At 41.2% G+C, this 25,502-nt stretch overlaps 1 protein-coding gene across 2 annotated transcripts; it reads left to right on the forward strand.

The window, feature by feature from the left end:
- The first annotated feature begins 324 nt into the window (after positions 1-324).
- On the forward strand, positions 325-12,573 carry RHO (rhodopsin). 2 transcript variants are annotated; one of them, XM_042451918.1, is made up of 7 exons: positions 325-427; positions 675-2,988; positions 3,846-5,463; positions 8,138-8,306; positions 9,220-9,385; positions 10,036-10,275; positions 11,791-12,573. In XM_042451918.1, the coding sequence occupies exons 3-7, from the start codon at positions 5,103-5,105 to the stop codon at positions 11,911-11,913; spliced, it is 1,059 nt and encodes a 352-aa protein (XP_042307852.1). In that variant the 5' UTR covers positions 325-427; positions 675-2,988; positions 3,846-5,102; the 3' UTR covers positions 11,914-12,573. The 2 variants fall into 2 exon arrangements, with proteins under 2 accessions (XP_042307852.1, XP_042307853.1); XM_042451919.1 differs by having other exon boundaries at positions 2,872-5,463.
- Positions 12,574-25,502: the final 12,929 nt, after the last annotated feature.

Below are 25,502 nucleotides of genomic sequence, written 5' to 3' on the forward strand. Positions count from 1 at the left end.
GCTTCAGTTTGTCCAGGGTCAAGCCCAACAGAATATGGTTTGGAGCAGTCACCACAAAGCCTGGCGATATGAGGTATAGACTGACCGGCATCTTGTAATTTTATTTATTTATTTATTTATTTAGGTATTTATATCCCGCCCTTCAGCCCTAATGGCTCTCAGGGCGGCTTACAATAATATTTTTAATCAGACGGTTCCCTGCCCTCAGGCTTACAATCTAAAAGACACGACACAAAAGGAGAAGGGAATGATGGAGGGAAAGGGGATGAGGTCCAGTGGCTCTTCTCTCCCTCTGAGGCCTGGACCAATGTAATGTAATGACACGAACCCTCCCTCTCTCACCTTCTCCACAATCCTAGAATAACTCCACAGTTTTATTCAAAACAATGAAAGTGAAAAGGAATTAAGACTTCAATTGACCAACTGTGTGAGTAGCACTGTTAAAATAAGTATAATATGAAATAATTGTGGGTTTCATTGATATTTACACCTGCCTTTTGCTTGGAAAAAGGAGCAGCAGTATTCCTGAAAAGGGAGAGGGGTGGCAATTGCAATTGGGACATAACTTTCAATGGTCCAACAACTGGATCAACATCTTTTCACATTACATTTCATTTTTTTTTTTTGGTCTCTTGTTCCCTACCATATGTCCCCCCCTTTTTTTTTCCTTTCAGGCATAGTTATTCCTCCTGGGAGCTTTAAATCCTTATTTCTATAAACAGTGTATATCCACAAATGCGGACCTTGAGATGGGATTGTGAAGTATTCTTTCCTCCATGATTGAGGAAGTTAGCATGTTGAAGGTCCCTTGTTTACTTTCATGCATTTTGAATTTAAAGGTAATTTAAACATTGCCAATTGTGGCAGGTTTTTCTGGGCTAGAGAACAACAAATAGCCTGACCTGAAATACAGTCAGCCCTCCACATTCTCTTGTTTAGCATCCGCGGATTTGGTTATTTGTGAATTTGCCATCACCAGACACATTACTCCTGCTTTCCAGGATGGAAATGGCACTTTGTTCAGTTTCCTTAGTCCATATAGATAGGGATGTAGACTAAGTTAAAGTCCTCCAAACCTTTGCTCTTTCTGTGTTCCCATCTTTATGAGCTAAGGAACACAAAGAGTGTACCCTTGGTGGTCAGCCACTGTCACTGCCACCCATCGCCTGAGGCTTGAGGCTGCTGTGTCCACACTCATGGGGCAGTCTTGGGCTTCAGGAGGGTGGTAGTGGCAATGGCACCCAGCTGCCAGGTGCATATTTTGCCACCAGGTGCACATTCTCCTTCCTCTTGAATCTTGAGGCTGTCGTGTGAATGTGCATGCAACAGCTTGGGTGGACGGTGGTGGCAGCATCTGGCCACCATGCATGCATTCTCTCTTCTCCCCCAGCTTCCAGGGAGCCCACCAGCTGCTTGCTTTGTACACACCACCATTCATCATCTCCGCTGCTTCCCATTGTATTCATGTTTTTCCCCCACTTTTGTATGGGGTCCTGCACCCCTACCCCTGCAAAGATAGAAGGCCAGCTATAAAACAATCTCATCCTACTGTCTTAAGGAACTGGCAGAAAGCATCTGCAAGCAATGACAGCTCAGGGGTCTACAGTGCAAATTTACCATTTAAGATGAGGCAGAGGCAAAACCTGGATCCTGCTGCTAGTTCTAACTAGATTAAACTTACTGAATCAATGAGAGTTACTCATGTGTTGATTCACTATTTAACAATTGGTTTAATGGATCTACATTATTAAAATAATGCTATGACTTCAAGGCAGGCAACAACAACAAATCATTTAATTTGGCACCAAACTATAGCCAACATTGGTGCCAGTCATGGAGGAAGGCATCCCACAGCCATTTTCAATGTCTTCGCTCAATGTATTGCCTCCCTTACTGGTGGGCTTCTCCTGCAGATCTTAGTCCTCGGGTAGGAGTATATAGGAAGTGGCACTCCTTTAAGTGTGCAAAGTTGTTTAGGGTTAGCAACAGCACAAATTAGGAAAGAACATTGTGTCTTCAATCCAAACTGAAGTGGAAAAAAGTCTAACACTCCTTTCCTCCATTCTCCAAGATAGTTGGGATGCACAAAAGGTGAGAGGAATAAGAATTATAGGGAGATGATAGAACAGCAAAAGGAAGGAAGGAAGGAAGGAGTATTTCTTTTGCTTTTTCAGTTTAATATCACCAACTGTGGTAGTGAACAGAGAACACTGAAATTACACAGTCCTTATTTGAAGGGTTTATAGTCTAACATGATCTGAGATTCTAGATCAGCTACTTACTTAAGTAGTGTCTCCTAGACTAACCTGTTCATTTGACTCCTACCTTACTGGAAAACAGCTATTTGTGCATTCACAAACATCTGTTGGGGTAAAAAAGTCTTTGCCTGCCCACAGAAAGGCAGTGAGTAGGGGACTATTCTAGCTTTCCCAAGAAGGGAGTTTCAGGGACTTACCTAACTAAGGCCAGTCACTCAACAAGTAAGACATCTTTTAGTACCTTTCACCCATCCTCTGGTGGTCCCAGAGGATGTTGTTGTGCATCTGGCTATGGGAGTACATACAGCCATGTGCTTCTTGGTTTTCTTCCACTCTCCACCAGCCACTACATGGTTGTGTTACAGGGGAGCAAGAAACTACTGGGTTGTAAGGAAGGGGAGAGGAGAGGCAGGACATAATTCTGCCTGGACAAAACTTTATGCCTCATCTCCTAGTGCTTGTGGTTAATATAATTTTATGAAGGAATATTTGGCAACAATCATAGCTGGTCCAACAATGTGGGGGTAAAATAGGATGTGAGCACAAGACCTCCAAATCTCTAGGTTGGCTGTTTGGCTTCTGATTTCTTTTCAAGTTTTGTTTGTTTGTTTAGTTACAAACTGGCACAAAGTTAAGAATGCTTGAACCAAAGGAAAACTTGTGGATTCACTGCACCTAACCTACATAGATAATCTCTCCATTTGGAACTATAGCCTTTCAGCAATAAATAGTAAGTAGCCTCAGTGATTCCTTACGGTGAGTTAAGAGGAACAGAACAAGGTCTCCCTTACTAGAATGTAAATATTAATTCTGGAAACCACTCACTAAATACAGTGTAATAAAGCAGGGGGATTCTCTCTTGGAAGAGTGAAGAATTCTGTAGTTAAAAAGCAACAAAAGCAGGTGTAGCTGCATGGAAGGCACATGAGGTCATTGCTCCCAAATAAGAATTCTTCCTCCAAATTAAATTTTCCTTTGGTCCCCAAATTTCTAGCATTGGAGTAACTTAAAACTTCAGCGGAAAATTTAGAAATACAGTGTAGGCATCCACAGAAAAGGGGGAAGGCAATGTTACCATGGCAATGCAAACACAGCAAATATAAGAATTCTAGGTGTGAACACTTTTCAGTGTCTCACTCTCTACAATACGAGAAATTTGGGGACTGAAATAAAATTTCATGGGGGGGGGCAGAGTTCTTATTTGGGGTGGTAATGGCCTCATGTTGCTCCCTGCATAGCTGCCCCTCTGAAAAGGGGTAGGCTTACCTGGTATCCGGTGAAAAAGAAGACCAGATGAAGACAAGGCTTTCTATTTATGTCCCATTCTGTATCCATGTACATACACTGGAAGTTGGGAGAGGGCTCTATTCAGCCCTATCAGAATCCCATCACAGGGTGTGGATGGTGTGCCTGCAGTACAAGTAGATTATGGCCAGTAAATTTATGTGTAAAGCATGTTTTTTTAAATTATTTTTTGTTCTCAATTTTATTGTTGATTTTTATGACTGTTTATTGTTATGATGGTTTAATGCTGATTTTTATTATATTGATTTATTGTTGGTTTTACATTTTTGTTTTTATTGCAAGACACTTCGGACGTGGTTGAGAGGCACATTATGAATGATGGATGGTGTGCAAACTTTAACAAATGTAAAATTAAATCCTTTGTTCCTATCTCACCACCCTGGCTCCTAACCACAGGGACGTGAACATTGTAATTCTATGGAGCGCAGGTCCATAACAAAAGCAATTTCAGCATCTGCATAGTCCCCAGGGTTCTTTCAGAAAATCTGTTTCAGTTAAACCAGCTTCAAAATGGTATGTACACAGTTCCAAGGCTCTGTTAACATTAGGCAAATGAAACAGCTCCTTCACGCAGCAGATTTCGGGTGTCTCGAAAGGGTAACAAACTGCAAGGTTATTTAATTTGTCAGTATTGTATTTTTACTGTTACGAATAGGAAGAGATCCTGCAAGGAATTTTTTTTCCCTCCTGTGCCAAAATAACCTGCCTGTGTTTGGATACTATGTATCTTTAACTGGATGGGAGAAGGTCATGGAGGATGGTGGCTTCCATGTCAGTGAGTCAGTGAATCTGCTCCAAGGTTTAGCCTGAACGTTAAAGAGGCTATCCAAGGTGCTGAACTTGTTTTGGCACTAGTGTTTTGGCTCATTCAAAGTTCATCTGGATAGCTCATTTAAAGTTCAAATTGAAACCCAGGAAAGACACGCTATTGCCACTGACATAGAAGCCAGCAGCAAAATGTCTTAGGCCAGTCCTCAGCATCTAACTGAGGAGATATTTCAGTGTGGAAAGAAGTGAACGTGAGTCAGTAACCATTCTTAATTTTAGGTATGATTAGGCAAAGCACAGATTTAGGCATCCTTGGTGGCTGCTCTTTGGCCTGGAGATTTCTAATAGTCTTGATTTTTTCAGAAATAGCATGTGATGTTAGGTTTGGCAGATGTAAATGGAAAGGCTCAGCCTTTTGAAAGGGACAGTCAGGAAAGTAAGTATTTCCTCTACAAGTTTTGTATCTATGGGCTATGTCCAAGCTCTGTATTTCAGTATTTTTGTTTTGTAGTATAGCCTCAGATATCACCTGTCAATCCTGGATACATAATTAATAGTGCCAACCTTAACTTGGATTATTATGATCAGTGCTGACTTAAGTCTAGATTGTGCTGACACCAATAATGCAGGCTTACCCAGGATAACATTTTATAAAGGCAGGATTATTATCCTGGAATATCCCCACAAATATCTTCTGCTGTTAAGGGGGTTATTCTAGAGAAGAAGAGAAATACTTACTTTCTGGAAACAAGTACCTAAAGAGCTGTCACGATGAATGGAACAGAAGGTCAAAATTTCTATATTCCCATGTCCAACAAGACTGGTGTTGTTCGGAGTCCTTTTGAATATCCTCAGTACTATTTGGCAGACCCTTGGCAGTTCTCTGCGCTGGCTGCTTACATGTTTCTTCTGATTCTTCTGGGATTTCCTATCAACTTCCTGACTCTCTTTGTCACCATCCAGCACAAGAAACTCAGGACCCCCCTGAATTACATCCTTCTAAATCTGGCCATAGCCAATCTCTTCATGGTTTTAATAGGCTTTACCACCACCATGTACACATCTATGAATGGATATTTCATTTTTGGGACGATAGGATGCAACGTTGAAGGCTTCTTTGCTACACTGGGCGGTAGGTGTCATTGTGCTAGACATTAACCATAGAAAACAAATCCAAATATAAGATTTTTATTCTAGGATTCTCAGGATGTAACTGAAACTCTAAAAAAATGTGAATATCTGGAGGTCCTAGTAACATTTTGCTATGTAGATTTGTACTAAGATGGTAGCTTGGGTAGCACATTAGTAGAACTGACTGGGATCAAGACTAACACATTTTCTTCCCTATTAGAGTAAACAAAGTAAATCAATAGGGAATCAGTATGTCTGCACTTAGATAAATTCTATTGATTTAATGAGTTTACACTAGTTGGGACTATCAATTGAATTTAGGGGTGAGCCATTGAAAATGCTGGCAAATGGTTAAAACCAGGTTCATTTTCAAATACACAGTAGAAAGATTGTCACAATATATGGATTTTTGCACCATCCTTCCTAGACAGAGCTGTGGCTATTCTCTGGTTCCAACGGAAGACGTTTGGAGATGTGTCCTGCATGTCTCACACCTTAGTTGAAAAGGCAGACTTAATGAAGCCATTTTTTTCTTCCACATGTCAGGCAAGAATGAAAGCAAATTGTCATTAACAACCACAAGAACAAAAAAAGCCAGATGAAAAATCTTGCTATGCTCATGTCAGTTTCAGTCTTTACCTTTCAATCATTTTGATTCTGTGATGTATCTTCCTTCTTAAAAAACAAAACAAAAACTGGTTCACTCACTTGACATACAGTCCTCAGGGCAAAGAAGACTTAAATCTGAAATAAAACAAAACTAGCAAAAAGCAAACTATCACATTGGCTCAGCTTCTTTAGACTGCCTCTATCCATGACCAAGAAGGGCAAAAATCGAAGTATTATTCCTTTTACACTTGCTTCCATACAACCCCCATTCATTTCCCTGTGGCTTGTAAGGAAGCAAGCGTCTACAAAGCATTTGCTCCCAAGTTGTGGTTTAGCTATAGGCAGACAACAGAGAAAATACATTTTTGGTCAAGACTCAAGAGTGATATGACTCAAACACATACCTGTCAAGTGCCCCTTCTTGGGAAGGATACCCAGCACTTAGCCTACTCTTCAAGGAGTGAAAAATGTGAGTAACAACTGTGGGATGATGGAGAATCTTTTATGAAAGGATTAAAACAAATGTAGTATGTGCTTAAAGCTCAAGCTCAGTGTGATGGCAAAAGAGCAACGTGATTAGATGTGCTAGCAGTGGGTTCGATGTAGTTTTACTTACATTTTTGATCCATTTGGTAGGATTTTGAATTAGTTACTGTAGCTGGAAGATGGTTTAGATTCCCTTTCAGAAAAGAAAGGTTTTGAAAGGAAAGAATGAATTCAGATCTGTCCCAATCATACCACAAATGCAGCAAAAGTGGGTGGGCAGCCTAATGTAATGAGGAAAACAAGCATTTGAGAGAGAAGTGCTCAACTCTTTCCCCATAGATTTCAAAGACATAGCCATGTTAGTCTAGAAAATCAGTATGCAAAGGGAGACTAAATGAAAGAGTGAAGTTGGTAGCATGAGCTTTTGTAGACTTGAGTCTACTTCCCATACAACTGAAGAAGTAGGCTCAAGTTTACAAAAGCTCATGCTACCAACTTCTCTGTTTCAGTTAGTCTCAAAAGGTGCTACAAGTTCCCTTTGCATATTCTTTGTCCATAATTCACCTTCCTGTACTTGGTCCATGATCCCACTTTCCCCTCCTTCCTTCTTCCTAGAATAATAATAATAATAATAATTTGTTTTATTTATATACCGCTATTCCAAAGATCATAGCGGTGAACAGCAAGCAAGCTAATTAGCAAGTAAGCTAATTTGCCCCCAACAGTCTGGGTACTAATTTTAGCGACCTCGGAAGGATGCAAGCCTGAGTCGAGCTTGGGCCCTTTTGCTGGTCTTGAACTTGCAACCTTGTGGTTTCAAGTAAATGGCTGCAGTACAGGCATTTAACCACTGCACCACCAGGGCTCCCTAGAAGTGTACTTGGCCAAGAGAGAAGCAAATGGGACTAGGAAACAACTACATAGCTTTTGTCATTGAAACAGTGAAAAGCAATACAGAAATGTTGGGAATGATTAAATGAATTAGTAACAAACATGAGGAGAGTTCAGCTCCCTCATCTCTTTGCTCTCCAACTGGACTCCATTCAACCCCTTCAACTTGTGTTCTGTACTGCAGAGGCAGCGCTTGACTTAATTTCTAAGGTCACATGTGGTTTGAACATCAAAAAATAAGGCAGTCAGGAAGGGGTCTGACCAGACGTAAGAGCACACCATAGAGTAATAGACAATAGAAGCACATTGTAAAGTTTAATAATATGGTCCGATATTTGTGCCTTGAAAGCCAGTCAGGAATGTAATTCTGCCTGGCAGTACTTCTTTGGTGTCTCAGGCAGAGGTCTTTCCAGTACCAATTAGTTTTTAAATTGAGATGCTAGGGTTTAACTCTGGGACTTTCTCCATGGAAAGCATATGATCTCTCTGCCAAATGTTCCTAATACTGTATTTTAAGTGCCATTTGCTGTTGTCATCATTAAAAACAAAAACTAGTGGAAAGAAAGAAGAATCCTTTTAATTCTTAAAGGAAGTGGCTTTTCTATTTCTCCGTTTGTTGGCTATTTCTAGAATCTCATGATGGGAAAAAGTTGGAATATAAATTAAATATCTCTTTTGCTCTCTTTCAGGTGAGATAGCTCTGTGGTCTCTGGTAGTCTTGGCTGTTGAAAGATATGTAGTGGTCTGCAAGCCTATGAGCAATTTCCGTTTCAGTGAGACCCACGCCATCATTGGGCTGGGTTTCACTTGGATCATGGCATTGGCCTGTGCTGGTCCTCCTCTCCTGGGATGGTCAAGGTAGGTATGCATGAAATCTCTGGCATGAATAATTTATGAGTAGTACATGATAGAAAAGAAAGGGAAAATGGATCAAAAGGACTGCTTAGAGGTCTTCAGCACTCAGAGACAAAGTCTACCAGGCACATCTTGTGTTAGGCAAATTATAATGTAAATGCACCAGAATGACACAACAATAACTGGGGAGATTTCTGCAATGTAAAAAGCATTTGCAGGGTTTTCAAAGTAAAAATTAGAGAGGGCTTCTGTACCTTTAATGGTTGGGTAGAAGAATGAAATTCAGCAGGTGTTATTGTCATGCAACCAGGTAATAAGCAACACTTGATGGAATTCCCTCTTGTACACAACCACTAAATGTACAGGAGATCTCTGTACTTTTTACTCTAGCAGCCTTACAGTTTTGGCAAAGGTTCATGTAATCTAGGGTCATGTGTGTTCAGCACAAGGAAGAAACACTACAGTTTTAAGCAGGACAGTAAGGAAGCTTTAAAAGCATGCATGTAAGCATATTTTCGGGTCCCATGTCTACTTCTTGGCGGTATGATGTGGGGCAGATGCTATTGCAGTATTTTGTTTGTGCAGCATCTCAACTGATGTTCTGCTTGTTCTAAATAAACCCAAATTTTATCCAGACACTGTAAGTCTTCAGGAATCTCATGTTCCAAAAGCAATTAAACCAGAGTGACTCCTTCTCATCATTCTGAGAGATAGGGTGTGCATTAACAATATGAATCCCAAAATTCAAATATCCAAATTACTCAAATTGTTAGATCCGCTAAGTCAATGTGAACTTGGTAATACGTGTGTTAGATCCACTGATTTAGTGGGTCTACTATAGTTGGCCACAGTGCCATCACTGCAATGTTATTGTGCAGACTGAAATCCACACTAACACATTTTGGTTTAACTGTAGGTACATCCCGGAAGGCATGCAGTGCTCATGTGGAGTTGATTATTATACCCCAAACCCAGAGGTCCACAATGAATCCTTTGTCATCTATATGTTTTTGGTCCATTTCGTCACACCATTGACAATTATATTCTTCTGCTACGGGCGCCTTGTCTGTACGGTTAAAGCGGTATGTAATCCTATGGGAGGGTGATTGCCTGACACAAGCCAGATCAGAGTGAAAATAGGTAATTGTCTCATAATGTTCAGTCCTGTGAGAGGAGACTAAGCAATAGAGGTGTTAGGTAAATGCAAGTTTTGACTTTGTAGCTTGGGTTTATATGTTAAACAATTAGAAACTAACTCTTTATTGTACAGGAATAGCAGGCAACTTCCTGGTATGTGTGTTGAATGTGTGTGGTGCGGTGATGATCCCCGTCACCACAGAGGGGGCCACACTGGTGACTCTCCTGTCAAAGACTCATAAACACAGCAGCAAATACAGTTGATCTCTATGATGCAGGAGGGTGACAGAATGTGCTCCTGCACTGTAAAGTCCTAGTAGGACAGAGTGTCCCTTCAGCAAAATGAAAGGGAGTTTCATGAATTTTGGCAGGGCCAGATTTCAATGGCATGCTTCTTTTGTCAGTGCCAGTGGCAAATGGGGAGGGAGGACACACAAAAGTGGTTGGAAGGGTGATGTGCTAGAAAGGATTGTTGGTTTTAATTGCACTAGGTTGCACATGGCCCCCATGTGCTATGTTTTCAAATGCACAATATGTCAATTCCCAAGCTGTACTGTTGCAGAGTGCTTACTGCCCACTGTTGTCCTGCTTCTAGGCTGCAGCTCAACAACAAGAGTCTGCCACCACCCAGAAAGCTGAGAGAGAAGTCACTCGCATGGTCATCCTCATGGTCATTTCCTTCCTGATTTGCTGGGTCCCCTATGCCAGCGTTGCTTTCTACATCTTCACTCACCAAGGATCTGACTTTGGCCCTGTCTTTATGACCATCCCAGCCTTCTTTGCTAAGAGTTCAGCTATCTACAATCCGGTGATTTACATCTTAATGAACAAACAGGTAACTTGGCAATCTTGCCTGAGCTTTTTCAACAATATAATAACACTCAAGAGTTTATGGCACTTTCCCTAAGTGCTTAAAGTGCTCCCTATATACACTACCTTAATAATTCTTGTAACAAACCCTGTAGGTTAATCCTCCCTATTACAAATGCAGGTGTGTGTGTGTGTGTGTGTGTGTGTGTGTGTGGCACATGCTGAGAGACAGAGGCTGAGAGACAGAGACTTCCCTAAGCAAGTTCATTGCTTAGCAGAGGCTTGAACTAGGCTCTTTTATACAATAAATTTATCCTCACAGCGTTTTGCTCCTTCCCAATTGTGCTCAGAATATAATGCATCTCTTGGTGGGTGGCAGTGGTGGTTAATCTGAAAAATCCCTAATCACCTGTTTCAAGTCAAATAGTGTGGCAAGGGACCAAGAGAAGATGTTCTTACAAACACTCTGGAGGAGGATGCATGCTTTCAGCAGTTTGCCAGAAAGCCTCCACTGCCTTTCTTTTTATCAAAACAGCAAGCTGCTAATGATGCTCACCATTGGTGAACCATTCAGGGCAATAGGACTAAGCCTAAGCACTTTTCAGTCTATGAATTATAGCTTTATCAGTTATTTCACTGAGAGTTAGTTTGTGCCAAGGAATCAGCATACAGTCTCAGAGGATTTTCACTTGCTTTGAAATACAGGTCTGTCTTTCTTATCTAAATGGGCCCAGAGGTACAAAATAAAACAGAATGGTGTTCACATGTGGAGGAGAGAATTCATGTAGCCCTTCAGCCATTGTTAGATTGCATCTCACATAAGCCCTAGCCAGTGGTGAAGAATGCTGGGAGGTGCAGGCCAACAACATCTAGGGAAGGCCACACAATACCCACCCTTGACTATCAGGTTATAATAACAGCAGAGGAATGAACAGCCTTTTTGTTGTTGTTATATGTCTTCAAGTTGTTTCTGACTAATCTTGACTTTGAGGTGAAACTGTCACTGGGTTCTCTCAGAAAGATTTGTTCCAAGTGAGTTTGCCCCTGCTTTCCTTTGAGGCTGGAAGAGTTTGACTTGCCCAGGGTCACCCAGGCTGCATCTGCACTGCAGAAACAATCCAGTTTGACACCACTTTAACTGCCATGGCTCAGTGCTATGGAATTCTGGGAACTGTATTTTGTTGTGGCACCAGAGCAATCTGAGTGAAAAGCTTAAATGTCTCACACAACTACAGTAGATAGCCATGGCAGTTAGAATGATATCAAACTGGATTATTTCTACAGTGTGGATACAACCCCTGTGGGTTTTCATGGCAGAGTTGGGATTTAACCCTGGTCTCCTTGGAGTCCTAGTACAGAACTCAAACCACTGCATCATACTGGCTCTCTCTGCTCAAATTCAGGAGATTTGTGGAGCCAGTTTTCACGTGGTCTGTCTGGATGCCCAGAGGCTCTGCTGTCCCTTTGACATGGCTTCTACAGCAGGTTCCTGATGCTGAAATTTTTACATGCCACTGCTATTGTTATTTTATTTTTACAGTTCCGCAACTGTATGATCATGACCCTCTGCTGTGGAAAGAATCCTTTGGCTGAGGAGGACACCTCTGCTGGCACAAAGACAGAGACATCTACAGTCTCCACGAGTCAGGTTTCCCCTGCATGAATTCGCCAAGAAAATCTTTAACTTTGACATGTTTCATTTGCATGGTTGCACTGCCACCCACACAATCTGCAGCAAGCTATTTGCAACTCAGACGGCAGAATGAACTGTGACTATCAGGCAAGCAAGATAATAGTCACTTTTACGGCCACATTTGATATGGATATCAATCCAGACCCATGGCCATGACAAGTCACACACATTAAAGATTCTAGAATTCCCCTCTCCATCTAAGACCACACATACAAATCAAGTTCCTTATTTAGTGCTTGCATTGTCACAATCCCTTTTATTCTGTTCTACAGCTGCTCCATCTGTGTATATAAGCTTGCCTGAGGATGTGTGACTATACCTAAGGATCCATTCCCACTTTTGGCCTTTTCATCTTCCACACAGTATCTTTTCCAAAATTTATATAAAATGAAAAATTGCTCATTTGGGGATAGCAATCAAATTTGGGTTCTACTCTTGTTTGTATCATGTCTTATGTCAAGACTTATTGGAGTTTTCGTTTAAAATAAATAATTAATGAACCTCAGTTTTGGGTACTAGGAGTGAATCTAAATTTATATTGGTTTCATTTATCATCATAGAACTTTGTAGCATAAACACAGGATTTTGTTTATCTTCAAGTCAATACAATTTTAAGTGCAATAAACATGTTGTACCCCCACTAACATCAGTGCCCATATGTTGTTGGTGAAAATTGTTACAGGAAGGATTTTCAGTTCAGTTCAGACATGTTCTCTGTTAGCATATCCCTCTCTCTTTATCTGCATATCTATTTCCCCAGAGTTCTTGCAACTTCAGTGCCGATCATCATTCAAAGGACAGTTTACAGAAAACAAAAACCCATGGATATTAAGAACGATTAAGTAAACTGAGAGAAGAAAATACTCCATCAGGAAAGGCTATTGGGACCAAAGGGTGCTCAACAATGGCACCTTTTCATCCTGGAGAGAAGTGACCAGTGGAGTCCCACAGGGCTCTGTCCTGGGCCCAGTACTGTTCAACATCTTTATCAATGACTTGGATGACAGAATTGGAAGCATACTTATCAAATTTGCAGTTGACACCAAATTAGGAGGTGTAGCTAACACCCCAGAGGACAGGATCAAAATTCAAAATGACCTGAATAGACTAGAAAGCTGGGCCACAGCTAACAAAATGAACTTCAACAGGGAGAAATGTAAGGTACTGCACTTAGGGTGGAAAAATAAAATGCACAGATATAGGATGGGGACACCTGGCTGAATGAAACTACGTGTGAAAGGGACCTAGGAGTCCAAGTAGACCACAAGTTGAACATGAGTTAACAGTGCAATGTAACAGCTAACCATGCCAATGCGATTTTAGGCTTCATCAATAGAAGTATAGTGTCTAGATCAAGGGAAGTAATAGTGCCATTATATTCTGCTTTGGTCAGGCCCCACCTGGAATATTGTGTCCAGTTCTGGGCACCACAATTCAAAAAGGACGTGGAGAAACTGGAGCATGTCCAAAGGAGGGCAACTAAAATGGTGGAGGGTCACAAAACCATGTTCTATGAGGAACGACTCAGGGAGTTGGGGATGTTTAGCCTGGAGAAGAGAATAAATAAAATGTTTATTTGTATCCCGCTTTTCTGTGATGAGACAATCAAAGTGGCTCACAACACATTAAAAGCCACATTTACAACATTGTGTCCCAAATCCCCCCCTTAAAACAGGATTAAACATGTTACAATTAAAATATCTATTAAAACAGAATTAAAAATACATATTTATAACGAGGACAGAGAAGATTAAGAGGTGATATGATAGCCCTGTTTAAATACTTGAAGGGATGTCATATTGAGGAGGGAGCTGACTTGTTTTCTGACTAGGACCCGGAACAATGGATGCAAGCTACAGGAAAAGAGATTCCACCTCAACATTAGGAAGAACTTCCTGACAGTAAGGGCTGTTCAACAGTGGAACAAACTCCCTCGGAGTGTAATAGAGTCTCCTTCCTTAGAGGTCTTTAATCAGAGGCTGGATGGCCATCTGTCGGGGATGCTTTGACTGAGAGTTCCTGCATGGCAGGGGGTTAGACTGGATGGCCCTTGTGGTCTCTTCTAACTCTATGATTCTATGATTCAGTTAAAGTGGTGTCAAACTAGACTATTTCTGCAGTGCAGATGCAACCCTAGTCCTGGGAGAAAGGCAGGATATGAAAGAAAGAAAGAAAGATTGGTTACTGATCAAAACCTGAAGAGAAGCAAAGTATATAAACATCAAAAATCCACAAAATAGCAATACCTTTATTGGAACAACCAAAATGCACAAAAGACACGATGTAAGCTTACCAAAGCTCCACTGGCTTCTTCATCAGGCAAAGATGTTAAAAATCACACACGAGAAAGAGAGGAAAAAGTATCTTAACTCTTTGCTGTACAGCCATCATGGCTATTCCTGGATATATTTTCTAAAGAGAAGCAATAATTCCAGGTTAGTGCCTATCAACATTTCCATATATTTGCCCATTCAAGATATATTTGATAATTTTAGTACTATCCTACTGATAGACAATGAAACTTTTAAAGAGTACATAAAACTTCCAGTTGCTTGCAAACCTCCCTCAGGATGGGCTGCTAGAAGAGTTACTTTTATAAACTACAGCCCCCAAACTCCCCAGATTCTGGGAGCTGTATTTTTTTAAATGTAACTTTTCCATGTTCTGTAGAATATTTCCAAATCTTCTAGCTGCCGCAGGAGTGGGAGGATTAAAATGTTCATAAGCTGCAGCTTCTGTAAGAAGATTCAGATATGTGCTTTTAATACTGTTGAATGTCTTAATGTTTCAAGTACTTCCATGAAAGCTATTTTTGGCACGTTGGTTGCAAGCACATTTAATAGTCAGACTAGAGCAAGAGGATAGTGAGGGTGAAGATGCTGAACTGGAAGATGGCTTAGAAGGCAGAGAAATGAAGGGAGCCAAAATGGGAACCAAGAGCTACAACAGGTAGTGTACTCAAGGAATTAGAGAGAAGGATAGATGGAGGAAGCAGAATGCTGACAGAAACAAAAGCAAGGTTGGGTCAGAACTGTGATGGGATATTTTAATCTGTAAATTGCCCTGAGTGCCAATTTTAAGACAAAGCCAGGTTATAAAGATGATGGTGGTGACAGTGCTGGCGATGATAATGATGGTAGACCCCTAAAATGAGGTGGGGGGCTCATATTGAGCTTATGGACAAGAAAGGTTGGATACAGTTTACAAGTGGTGAATAATAGAATCATAAAGTTGGAACAACAAGGGCTATGTAGTCCAACCCTCTGCCATGCAGGAACTAAAGCATTCCTGAAAGTTATCTATCCAACCTCTGTTTAAAGGCCTCTAGAGCACCCTCTGAGGCAATCTATGCCACTGTTGAACCACTCTTGCAGTAGAAGAGTTCTTCCTGATGTTTAGGTGGAATATCCTTTCTTGTAATGTGTATCCATTGGTTTGTGTGCTAGTCTCTGAATCAGCAGAAAACAAACTTGCTTCATGTTCTACGTGACATCCTCCAAATATTTAAAGGCAGCTATCATTTCAAACCTTTCTGAACAGTCTCCCTTGAAAACTGCATCACCATAAGTCAGAAATGACTAGAAGGCACACAACAATAACAAATCATATCAGCTCCCTTGGTCATTCCTCATAAGGCTTGATTTCCAGGGCTGTGAGCATCTTGGTTACCCTTCTCTGGACATGGTCTAGCTTGTCAATACCCTTTTTGAATTGTGGGGCCCAGAAATATTCCAGATGAGGTCTGACTGCAGAGTGACACTATTACTTCCCTCGGTCATGCAGGATATATAAGAACTCTGAGAGAGGAATAACAAGCGTGATCTGGAGAAGCAAAATGGTAAGAAAACCACAAAGAGAAGGATGCCTAAATTGTATTTATAATGACCCACCATATCTTTGATTCTGCACAGTTTTTGAATTGTGGGAATTACCTTATGTGATCATTCTCTTAGCTCCAATTTTGAGGAGGTTTATATAATTGAATTTTGTCTCATGAGTCATGTGCAGCATGAGAAGGCTATGTGAGTTCACTGACAGATTTACCTTAAAGCAAAATCCCTTTTGCATGGTTGTGTGTGTGTCAAGCCATTTCTGATTTATGGCAATCTTAAGACAATGCTATCACCGTGTTCTCTTGGCAAGATTTATGAGTTGATTTGCCATTGCCTTCCCCTGAGGCTGAGAGAGTGTGATTTGTCCATGGTCACCCAGTGGGTGTCATGGCCAAGCGGGAATGAAATCCTGGTCTCCAGAGTCATAGTCCAACATTCAAACCACTATACCACACTAGATCTCCATAATCTCATCAGGGCCCTGAAGAGCCCTGGCCCTAAATCACCCAGTGACTAGAGACAATTCTCCATTAAGTTGTGCTTTTTTGTTTTTCTCCAATCCATGTTTTTCTGCCTTGTATTTTCCCAGGGAGATACCAACATTAATAGCTGAGTTTTGGACAGAATTCCGCTCTCACATATACCACCATTACGGGAGTCATAATTTGGATGAAACTGTAGGACAGAACCTGGTGGGTCAGACTCCTGAATTTCAGCCCTTATTGAAATCCACCCCCATTTAAACACTTTTTATGTATGCCAGTTTGTTTTCAAGCCCTTTCCAATTTATGGAGACCCTAAGGTGAACTTATCATGGGGTTTTCTTGGCAGGTTTCTTCAGAGGGAGTTTATCACTGGCTGCATCCACACTGCAGAAATAATTCATCTTGACACCACTTTAACTGCCATGGCTCAAGGCTATGGAATTCTGGGATCTGTAGTCTGTTGTGGCACCAGAACTATCTGACAGAGAAGGCAAAAGATTTCACAAAACTACAAATCCCAGAATTCCATAGCCTTGAGCCATGGCATTTAAAGTGGTGTCAAGATGGATTATTTCTGCAGTGTAGTATCAAACTGGATTATTTCTGCAGTGTGGATGCAGCCCTAGCCATCCTCTGAGGTTAGAAAATGTGACCTGTCCAAGGTCACCCAATGGATTTTCATGGCCAAGACAGGATTTGAACGCTGGTCTCCAGAGTCATAGTCCAACACTAAATCACTACACCACATTGGCTCTTATGTATTGAATAAGTAGAATAAACATACTGCAACCCATCATTCCTTTACTTATTTTCAGGCTTGCTTTATACTCTGCCTGGCTGCTGCAAAGAGAACTCAATTGGGAAGGGTTAGTCGCTTATCCATCTATTTTGCTGTTGTCTTCTCTCTGCCCCTGGAATACTATGCATAAATGATTTATGTCCTTAAAAAAAGAAAAGGGGGGGGGGAAGCAAAGGCCTGTGTTAGAAGAGCCTTAGGCAGCCGAGACAGAGTCGCAAGTTAGTACCGTGTGGCTGTTTCCATGGTAGCATACACAGGTTGTCATGCGGCTTCATTTCTCTCAGCTCCCCTCCTGTTTCCCAAATGGACCACACAGCTTCCGACCTTGAGTTTTGTACCCATTTCTGGTGGGCACCTTTTTAACTGCAATTCCATTTGGCGGCATGCCCAGTATCAGAAGCTCTTGGCCAACATACGCTCTTCAGAGGATTAATGGGCAACGCACTTTTTCCTCACGCTGTAACAAGCAAACCAACTGAGCATATGGACCTGAGATGTTGACATATGTTTGAGGCGCTGCAAGATGGCATAGTGTAATTGTACTGAAGTATTTTTTTTATTTTTTATTTTTAGCTCCGTTATTATTATTATTATTATTGTTTTTTAAAAAATCTCACACTCTGCTTGGAATTATCAATGTTGGAGACTATTTCTGTTCAAGCCTGATGATCCTCTTCGGTTTTTAATCCGAGGCAGCTTTGCCGAGGGTGATAGGGAAGGTAGCAGGAAACAAGAAAGCTAAATCTTCAATAAAGAGCTATTTGCAAGGACTGCCCTTCTCATTAATTTTACTGACATTTCTACAAGTTAAGCTCTCTGTACTTAAGCTGTCACCTCATCACTTAAAAATAAAAAATAAAAAACTCAAAACTTTTCCTGGCATTTTAGAGTGTCCTGGTAGGAATAGAGGCACGCTGACAACTTCAATATTGCATGGATATATTTTAATTTTTTTAAAAAAAACCTTAATAACAAGGTGTGCTATAAAATAGATCAGTGAAAGAAAAAAAGTGCCCACTTCCAATTTAGGATTTAAGCTTCGAATGATTCATTTTTATGATTAATCACCTGAAAGATTTTATGTTCCTTTTTGACAGTCTTATGTTCTGTGCATATCAATGATGGCAGGGGTCAAACCTGTAAATAGCAGGAGCTATTTAGATACCCCAGGGAGAAAATACCAGTGCCAGAAACACCTGTAAGAAGACTCCCCCGAGGAGAGCCCAAGGTGTAGGATGTTCCACAACCCATTTCTGAAAAAGGTATTTAAAATGCAGAGCAGAAACAATGTCACGGCACTTACAGTACTAGTATTATTATTACATTTTCTATAAATATCCCACAAATGCCAGAGCTGAGCCAATGCGCTTCTCACTCTGACCCATCTTAAGACCAATATTTTCACTCCATTAGCAATGCAGATAATCACCACTTTGCCACAGAGATACCGGAGACTCTTTTAAAAAGAGTTTTTAAACTGCTGGCTTCCATTTGTCTAGGGCTGCATCTGCAACGGAGAAACAATCTAGTTTGACACCACCTTAATGGCCATGGCTCAGTGCTCCAGAATTCCATAGCACTGAGCCATGGTTGTGATGTCAAATTGGATTATTTCTCCAGTGTAGATGCTGCCTATATTAGGGTGCCCATACCAGCTGGATACCTAGGGTTTATCTGGATTCTAGGCATGTCATGTAATGTTCTTTTGGACCAGGATTTCACCTGGATCTCAAGCTTCTAGCTTCTAGCTCTTGTAGAAGCTAAGATATTGGGGGGGGGGGGGACGGGGACATTATTATTATTATTATTATTAACCTTTATTTATGAAGCGCTGTAAATTTACACAGCGCTGCATTGTGCAGTCAGGGCCTGTGATTTCTCCTGCTCTTCACCAGTCACAAAATGCAGTGTGTGTGTGTGTGTGTGGCTGCCACAGCTCAGTTATAAGTTGAGAGGGTGTTGACTGGCCAGCTGTGGCATAGTCCCACATGTGGAGCTTATACTAAGATGTGCCATACAAGATCTCAACCCCAGAAGGCAAAATTTTATATACACACATACATGCACAGGCATGTGCACATGCATAGACAAGCCATAGGATTTTAAAAAAAGATATGCACAGACTCATAGAATACCACACTACACTGTTATAGTGCTATTTCCCCATATTTATTGCTATGGCTGCCTCCTGTTGCATTCTGGGGTATGTAGTTTAATGAGTCCTAAGAGCTCTCTGGCTGACAGTTCTATACATCCCAGAATTCCCTAGAAGGCCATCTTAGCGGTAAGAGTGGAATAGCAGTAGCACTTTACATTTCTATATCACTCTCTAAGCAGTTTATAATTGCTCCCAATAAGCTGGGCACTCATTTTACCAACCTATGGAAGGATGGAAGGCTGAGTCAACCTGGAGCCCTGCTGGTTCAAACTCACAACACTGATAACTTGACAAGGAAGAGCAGGAGCCGGACGAATCCCTAGGAGTGTTTTGTTTTCTTTTGCAATCCTGTATATTTTGCTGAAAAGTAAGTTGTTGCACTGAAAAAACAGGCACACCAGTAAAGGATTTCCAAAGCAACTACCGTATACATTGTGTTTCATGAACAGAGCAAAAACTGACACAGTACAAAAATGCAGTTTACAGTTTCCTTCTCAGAAGTATAAAGGACTACTTTATTCAGGCATATGTATGGGCAGCGCAGTTTGAGAGAATTCAAGACCATACTATTATTTCTAGCAGCCACAGTTAAGATAATTCACAGTCCAGCACAAGAACAGTCTGCCCTTTCTCCCATTATAACTCAGCTTTCACAAGAAGAAAGTGAATCAAATAGCTGACTGTGAATCTAATATGGGTTGAATACAATGGAATCAACACAAAACCACTTGTTCAGAAGCACAGTCTCCCAAGGCCAGCAAGAAAGAGAGAAAAAATTAAATGAAATGACTAAATTCATAAACTGCATCTCAAATCTGCAAAAATGCAGAAGTAACTAAAACATTACATTCGTATTGAAAAGGCATGACACCATCCCTTCGTAAGTCACAACTGTAATATAATTCAATTGTACCTCTGTTATTAAATAAGGGAATTAATTACAGGCTAATAGTTATTTGTAAGTAGTTATTCCCAAGCTGTAGTTTTGGTTAATAGAAGGAAATACCATGGGTGCATCTCATGATCTCACAGTATAACTCCGCTGTTCTACAAATGTTGTGTCTGACTAAACCTGAAGTTGCTTCTGGCTCTGGATTCTGCACCTAGTGGTTTTTTAAAGCAAATTCTTTGCCTCTTCAAACTGTTGAACATTCAATTCATGCTTCCTGGTTATTGCAGTCAGATGTTTCAATCCATTGTGTGCCTTCCAAAAACTCTCTGTGATTCTGCTGTTGGAGTTCTAGCTTTTTCATTTCCAGCTTTAAAAGTGAAACATTTTCAGTGTTTTGTATTGTTTCCAAAATCTTTGTTAACTTGTCCTTCCCTGCTGGTTAATGTTCGCAAGAATCATTAGTTGGCTGGTTTTTAGAAGGCATTTCCCTTTCCTGTGCTAATGGCCTCACTGGTATAGAATAAGCAAGCTTAAATTAACAAGTACCTGCAGTGAATTATGCTTTAAAAAAAACCCTTTCAATAAAAGTCAGTTTAATTCTCTAAATCAGGGCTGACAAAGAGAAACAGGTTGCTTTGGGCAACAGAATTATGAACAGGAGTGGCAGGAAATATGATTGGCATCCTGTGAGTGACAGATGCATGTGTAAATCATGCTATACGTGTGAGATGAATGATTTACCTTGACAGAACAGATGTATTTCTCTAACAGAGACAGAAGTGGATTTATGCATACAGCAATCCTTTGCACTGCAGTTGTGCCGTGCACATAATGGTCGTGCAATGCACAGGGTGGTTGCACACTGTGCTTTGTGGCTGTGCACTGTGTTTGGTGGTTATGCATTGAGAGCATGTGACTTGCCCAAAGGTTTCATAACTGAGTGGGGAATTGAATCCTGGTCTCCAGAGTCATGGTCTAACATTCAAACCACTACGCCACACTGGCTCTTTGAGACAGATATAGGGGGATAAATGCAGGTAGAATTTAATGTCTGCATTAAGCAGAAAGATTTCTGAAAAACATGGGATGAGATCCTGCATCAGAGACTATGATGTATAACTTGATGGAGGTGGTGATAACAACAACAACAACAATGTTACTTTTTAATGCCTTTTCCACCAAAGGGTGGAACATCCAGGAGCCCTGATGGTACAGGAGTTAAATGCCAGTGTCGTAGCCATTCACTCACAAACCACATGTTTGTGAGTTCAATACCAGCCAGGGGCTCAGGGTTGACTCAGCCTGGCATAATTCTGAGGTCGTTAAAATGAATATCCAGCTTGTTGGGGGCAATTAGCTTACACATTGTAAACTGCTTAGGGAGTGCTTAAATACACTGATAAGTGGTATAGAAATGTACTTGCTATTGCTAACATCAAACATACACAGTCAGAGACAATGCTGCCAGAGCGATATTGCTGACATGATACACATCCATACTAATGAAATGTGACCATGCATGATGGGGCACTGTGCCTGATGTCAACATGCACAGTGGGGGCTACGGGACACATTGTGCCTTGGAGTGTGTTGCACTATAGCCACACTGTTGGGTCTGCATTCGCAATGGTCCCAGTGACATATGCTCCCTTCCTGAGAATACAAATGCTGTGCAATGTGGCAATTCAACTTTACATCATTCTTTACAACTTTACAATGACAGAACCTCACAACAGGATGCCAGCTACTGGAGGTTTTTTACTGCTTTGTTTCTGGCAGAAAAATACCCTGGGTTGGCATTGTCTCAAACTGCTGCCTTCTCAGACCCTGAGTGAGGCAAACTGTTTCTGCCTATTTCTCATGGTCTGCATGACTCATAACAGAGTCTAAAGGCTGTGTGAGATACACACTGATTACATTGCCAGCTGCTATAGAGTGTGTGTGTGTGTGTGTGTGTGTGTGTGTGTCTATATCGGGGTCAGTAAATGTAAGAGTAATACAAACAAGGAGCAGCCAGTGAAACAGTGTAGCCTTACATTAAAGATGGCCAAAGTGTTTTCATGGCCCTCAGGATAGTTTTGGGGCCCTTTACCTCTTCAGGTTCCCCAGACCCCCATTTTTCTGACCCCCAAGCCTCTCACCTTTCAAATAGAATCGACTGCAGGTGTTTCATACACAATGTTAGAAAAATCCACCTCCAAACCAGAACTGAATTTCTGGCTAGTTTCAGGGTTTTATGAGCATTTTGGGGAGTCCATGCTGTCACTGGAGGCCTCAAGATGACTAGTTCTGCTTTATGTCATGGAAGTTGGTCCTCATACTTTTAAAATCCAGATTCAATTCAAATGCATTTCTATATGGCTAAGGTTTCTAAAGCAAATATCTTCCAGTAAGTGGTTGATGCAGAGCTGTGAGTCTACAGGATGAGATATTCATATGTGCTACAGATCTGTGAGCCCACTCTGCTGTTTCAGAACAGGATTGTCCAAGGAGAACTTTTTTAACGTAAAGGACATTTGAAAACTCAGTTCAGGCAGTGGCTGAATTCAGGCAATGCAAGCAGTGGCTGGCACCAATAATGTCACTTGGAGGTGCAGGGAGTATGGACTGCACTGGGTGACACCACTGAAGGGAAGTGACACCACAGAAGGGGGTTGACATCCTTTGAGTACCCTCCCATCTTTCTGCCATGCACCACAGCCCACAGCAGGGAGGGAGAGGGCCTGACGCCCCCCCAGTCCCTGTCTTGTGCAGCTTTACTCTGAAGTAAAGCCACATGGGGCAGGGACTTGGAAGCAAGCCCTTTTGGCTCTGTCCTGAAGCACTGAACCTGAAATGCCCCATAAACCCACCCCTGAAACCCCACACTTGTACCTGAAGCCTCACACCAAGTGACACCCTGGTGCGGGGCGCTACTGGCCAGAACTCAACAGAGAACTCACAAGTGAATTTTTTTATCTTTCCTTTCTTTAGGAAATTCACTGTGACCTAAATGTTTCTCCTCACCCCCTTTGTTTCGGTTTCTTCTGCTCTCACTGGCAGATTGGACAGTCTACCAAAAAGGCTTTCATGACCCCAGAAAATGGAGGATCACTTGCGTGGACACAAAGCCTGCTGTGCATATGCATTCCATGATGAAGGGAGTGTCTCTGGCCCAGGTATCTTTTACTATTAGGCCAAATGGGTTTCCCCAGTTTATGATTTCCTAAAGAAATACAAATGCCACCAGAGGTGTAGCTACACATAAGAGGCAAAATTAGAGCATATCTTCCTTTCAATAAGAATTCTACTCCCTAGACTAAATTTCTGTAGTATCCAGTTCATTTATCTTTTTTAGCACTGTAGTAATTTAGAAAGAAGGCAAAGTTACCAAGAGAATGTGAATATAGCAAATATTGTATCTTCCAACTGCCCCAATTTGGGAGGGACAGTCCCGATTAATCATATCTTAGCCCACTTTTTCAACTGCTTTTAAAATATAGTAAATAAATAATAAAACTTTAATTTATATCCCGCTTTTTGTTTCCACAATCAAAGTGGCGTACAACCTTTTAAAAAACACAATATATACAATACTCCCCCTTAAAAACGGATTAAATAATTCCATCTATTAAAATTACAGACAATAAAAATCTAAAAACAATACTACAATAATAAAATAACAGTGGGCAGAGTCTTCGCTTGTATATGACTGTGCGGGGAGCGTTACATGGCTGGGATCTATTTCATTTTCTTTCTCCTTCCACTTTCTCCCTTTGTCCAAGGCTTACTGCAATTGGTTCAAAGTGAGTTAAAAGTGCAATAGTGTGAAATCAATTAACTCAGTGGAGGGGGAAAGAGAAGGCAGTGGGGATCCTGCCCTTCCCAGGAGACTCATGCAAAAGCAAATTGCTGCAGCATCTCCTAGCTCATGTGTCCTTCCTCATTTTGCCATCTTGACCACACTCTGATATTGCTTGGTTACTTGTGTCTCATTTTCATTTGTGAAATTTTGGAGAATATGAAAAAGAAGAGTTCCAGGTGGGTGATATGATAGCCCTGTTTAAATACTTGAAGGAATGTCACATTGAGGAGGGAGCTAGCTTGTTTTCTGCTGCTCCAGAGACTAGGACCCGGAGCAATGGATGCAAGCTATACAGGAAAAGAGATTCCACCTCAACATTAGGAGGAATTTCCTGACATTAAGGGCTGTTTGACAGTGGAACACACTCCCTCGGAGTGTAGTGGAGTCTCCTTCCATGGAGGTCTTTAAACAGAGGCTGGATGGCCATCTGTTGAGCATGCTTTAATTGAGATTTCCTTCATGGCAGGGGGTTGGACTGGATGGACCTGGTTGTCTCTTCCAACTCTATGATTCTATGAACAATTTTGGGGAGGCAAGCCTTCATTTTGCCCCTTCCCATACCCCTGATTGCCATTGCTGTCTGGACTTGAAGATATCTAACACTGAAGTTTATCGCACAGACCCTAAAAGGGGCCTATTGCATCCTCCTCTGTGCAGCCCTCTGCAGTCCCTTAAAAGCTGTCCTGGGAAGTTGGGAAATCTTCCAGAGCAGTGTTTTGATGGTTACAAGGCTGCAGGCAGGACAAAAAGGGAAGAAATTGCATTAACAGGTGTATAATGTTGCAACTGCGCTACAGAAATAATGCAGCTCAGTACAGAAACACAAACCTCAGTAAAGGCAGAAAGCTTTCTTCAAAAAACTGATTTGATCACAGCATAATGATGTTGTCAGGACTGAAGCATTTTTGGTTACACAATATATTAAAAGCACATAGCAATTGAAATGTTTTCGCAGACTTACATCCCATTCATTTACAAACCAAAAAATTCCTTTCCCCAGAAGTACTCCTCTTTTCCTTTCCATACCAAGCATTCTCATAGAGCTGACCTTGATAGTTCACAGCACATATTTCCTTCCCTCACATCTGCTCATTATTCAGCTCCAAGCTCCAAAACAATCTTTCCACCCAGCATCACCAATTGTGTAATACATCCCATCATCCTGTAACAGAAAGCATATGCAAAATATATGGATAGCAAAGATGGCAAGAACTATGATCCGGATACTGGTTTTGTCTCAAGGTAAAAACTCTTCCTCATCCTAATTAAGACCTTATAGTCTGATTCTATTATTTGTTTGGAAGTGGCAAATCTCCTCTGAACAAATTTTGGCAAGAAAACCCCATGATACATTCCACCTTAGGGTCACCATAAGTCAGAAATGACTTGAAGACACACAACAACAACAACAACAACAACAACAACAACAACAACAACAAATAAATGCATCCCCCTCTGTTGACCAGGACCAGGACTCACCCCCCAATAAACCTGATAGGGTTTTAACCTATGGAGGTATTCCCATATTCCATTCAGTTCTTTCCAAGC

The sequence above is a fragment of the Sceloporus undulatus genome, chromosome 2 (assembly GCF_019175285.1).
Source record: "Sceloporus undulatus isolate JIND9_A2432 ecotype Alabama chromosome 2, SceUnd_v1.1, whole genome shotgun sequence".
NCBI classification, from domain to species: Eukaryota; Metazoa; Chordata; class Lepidosauria; order Squamata; family Phrynosomatidae; genus Sceloporus; species Sceloporus undulatus.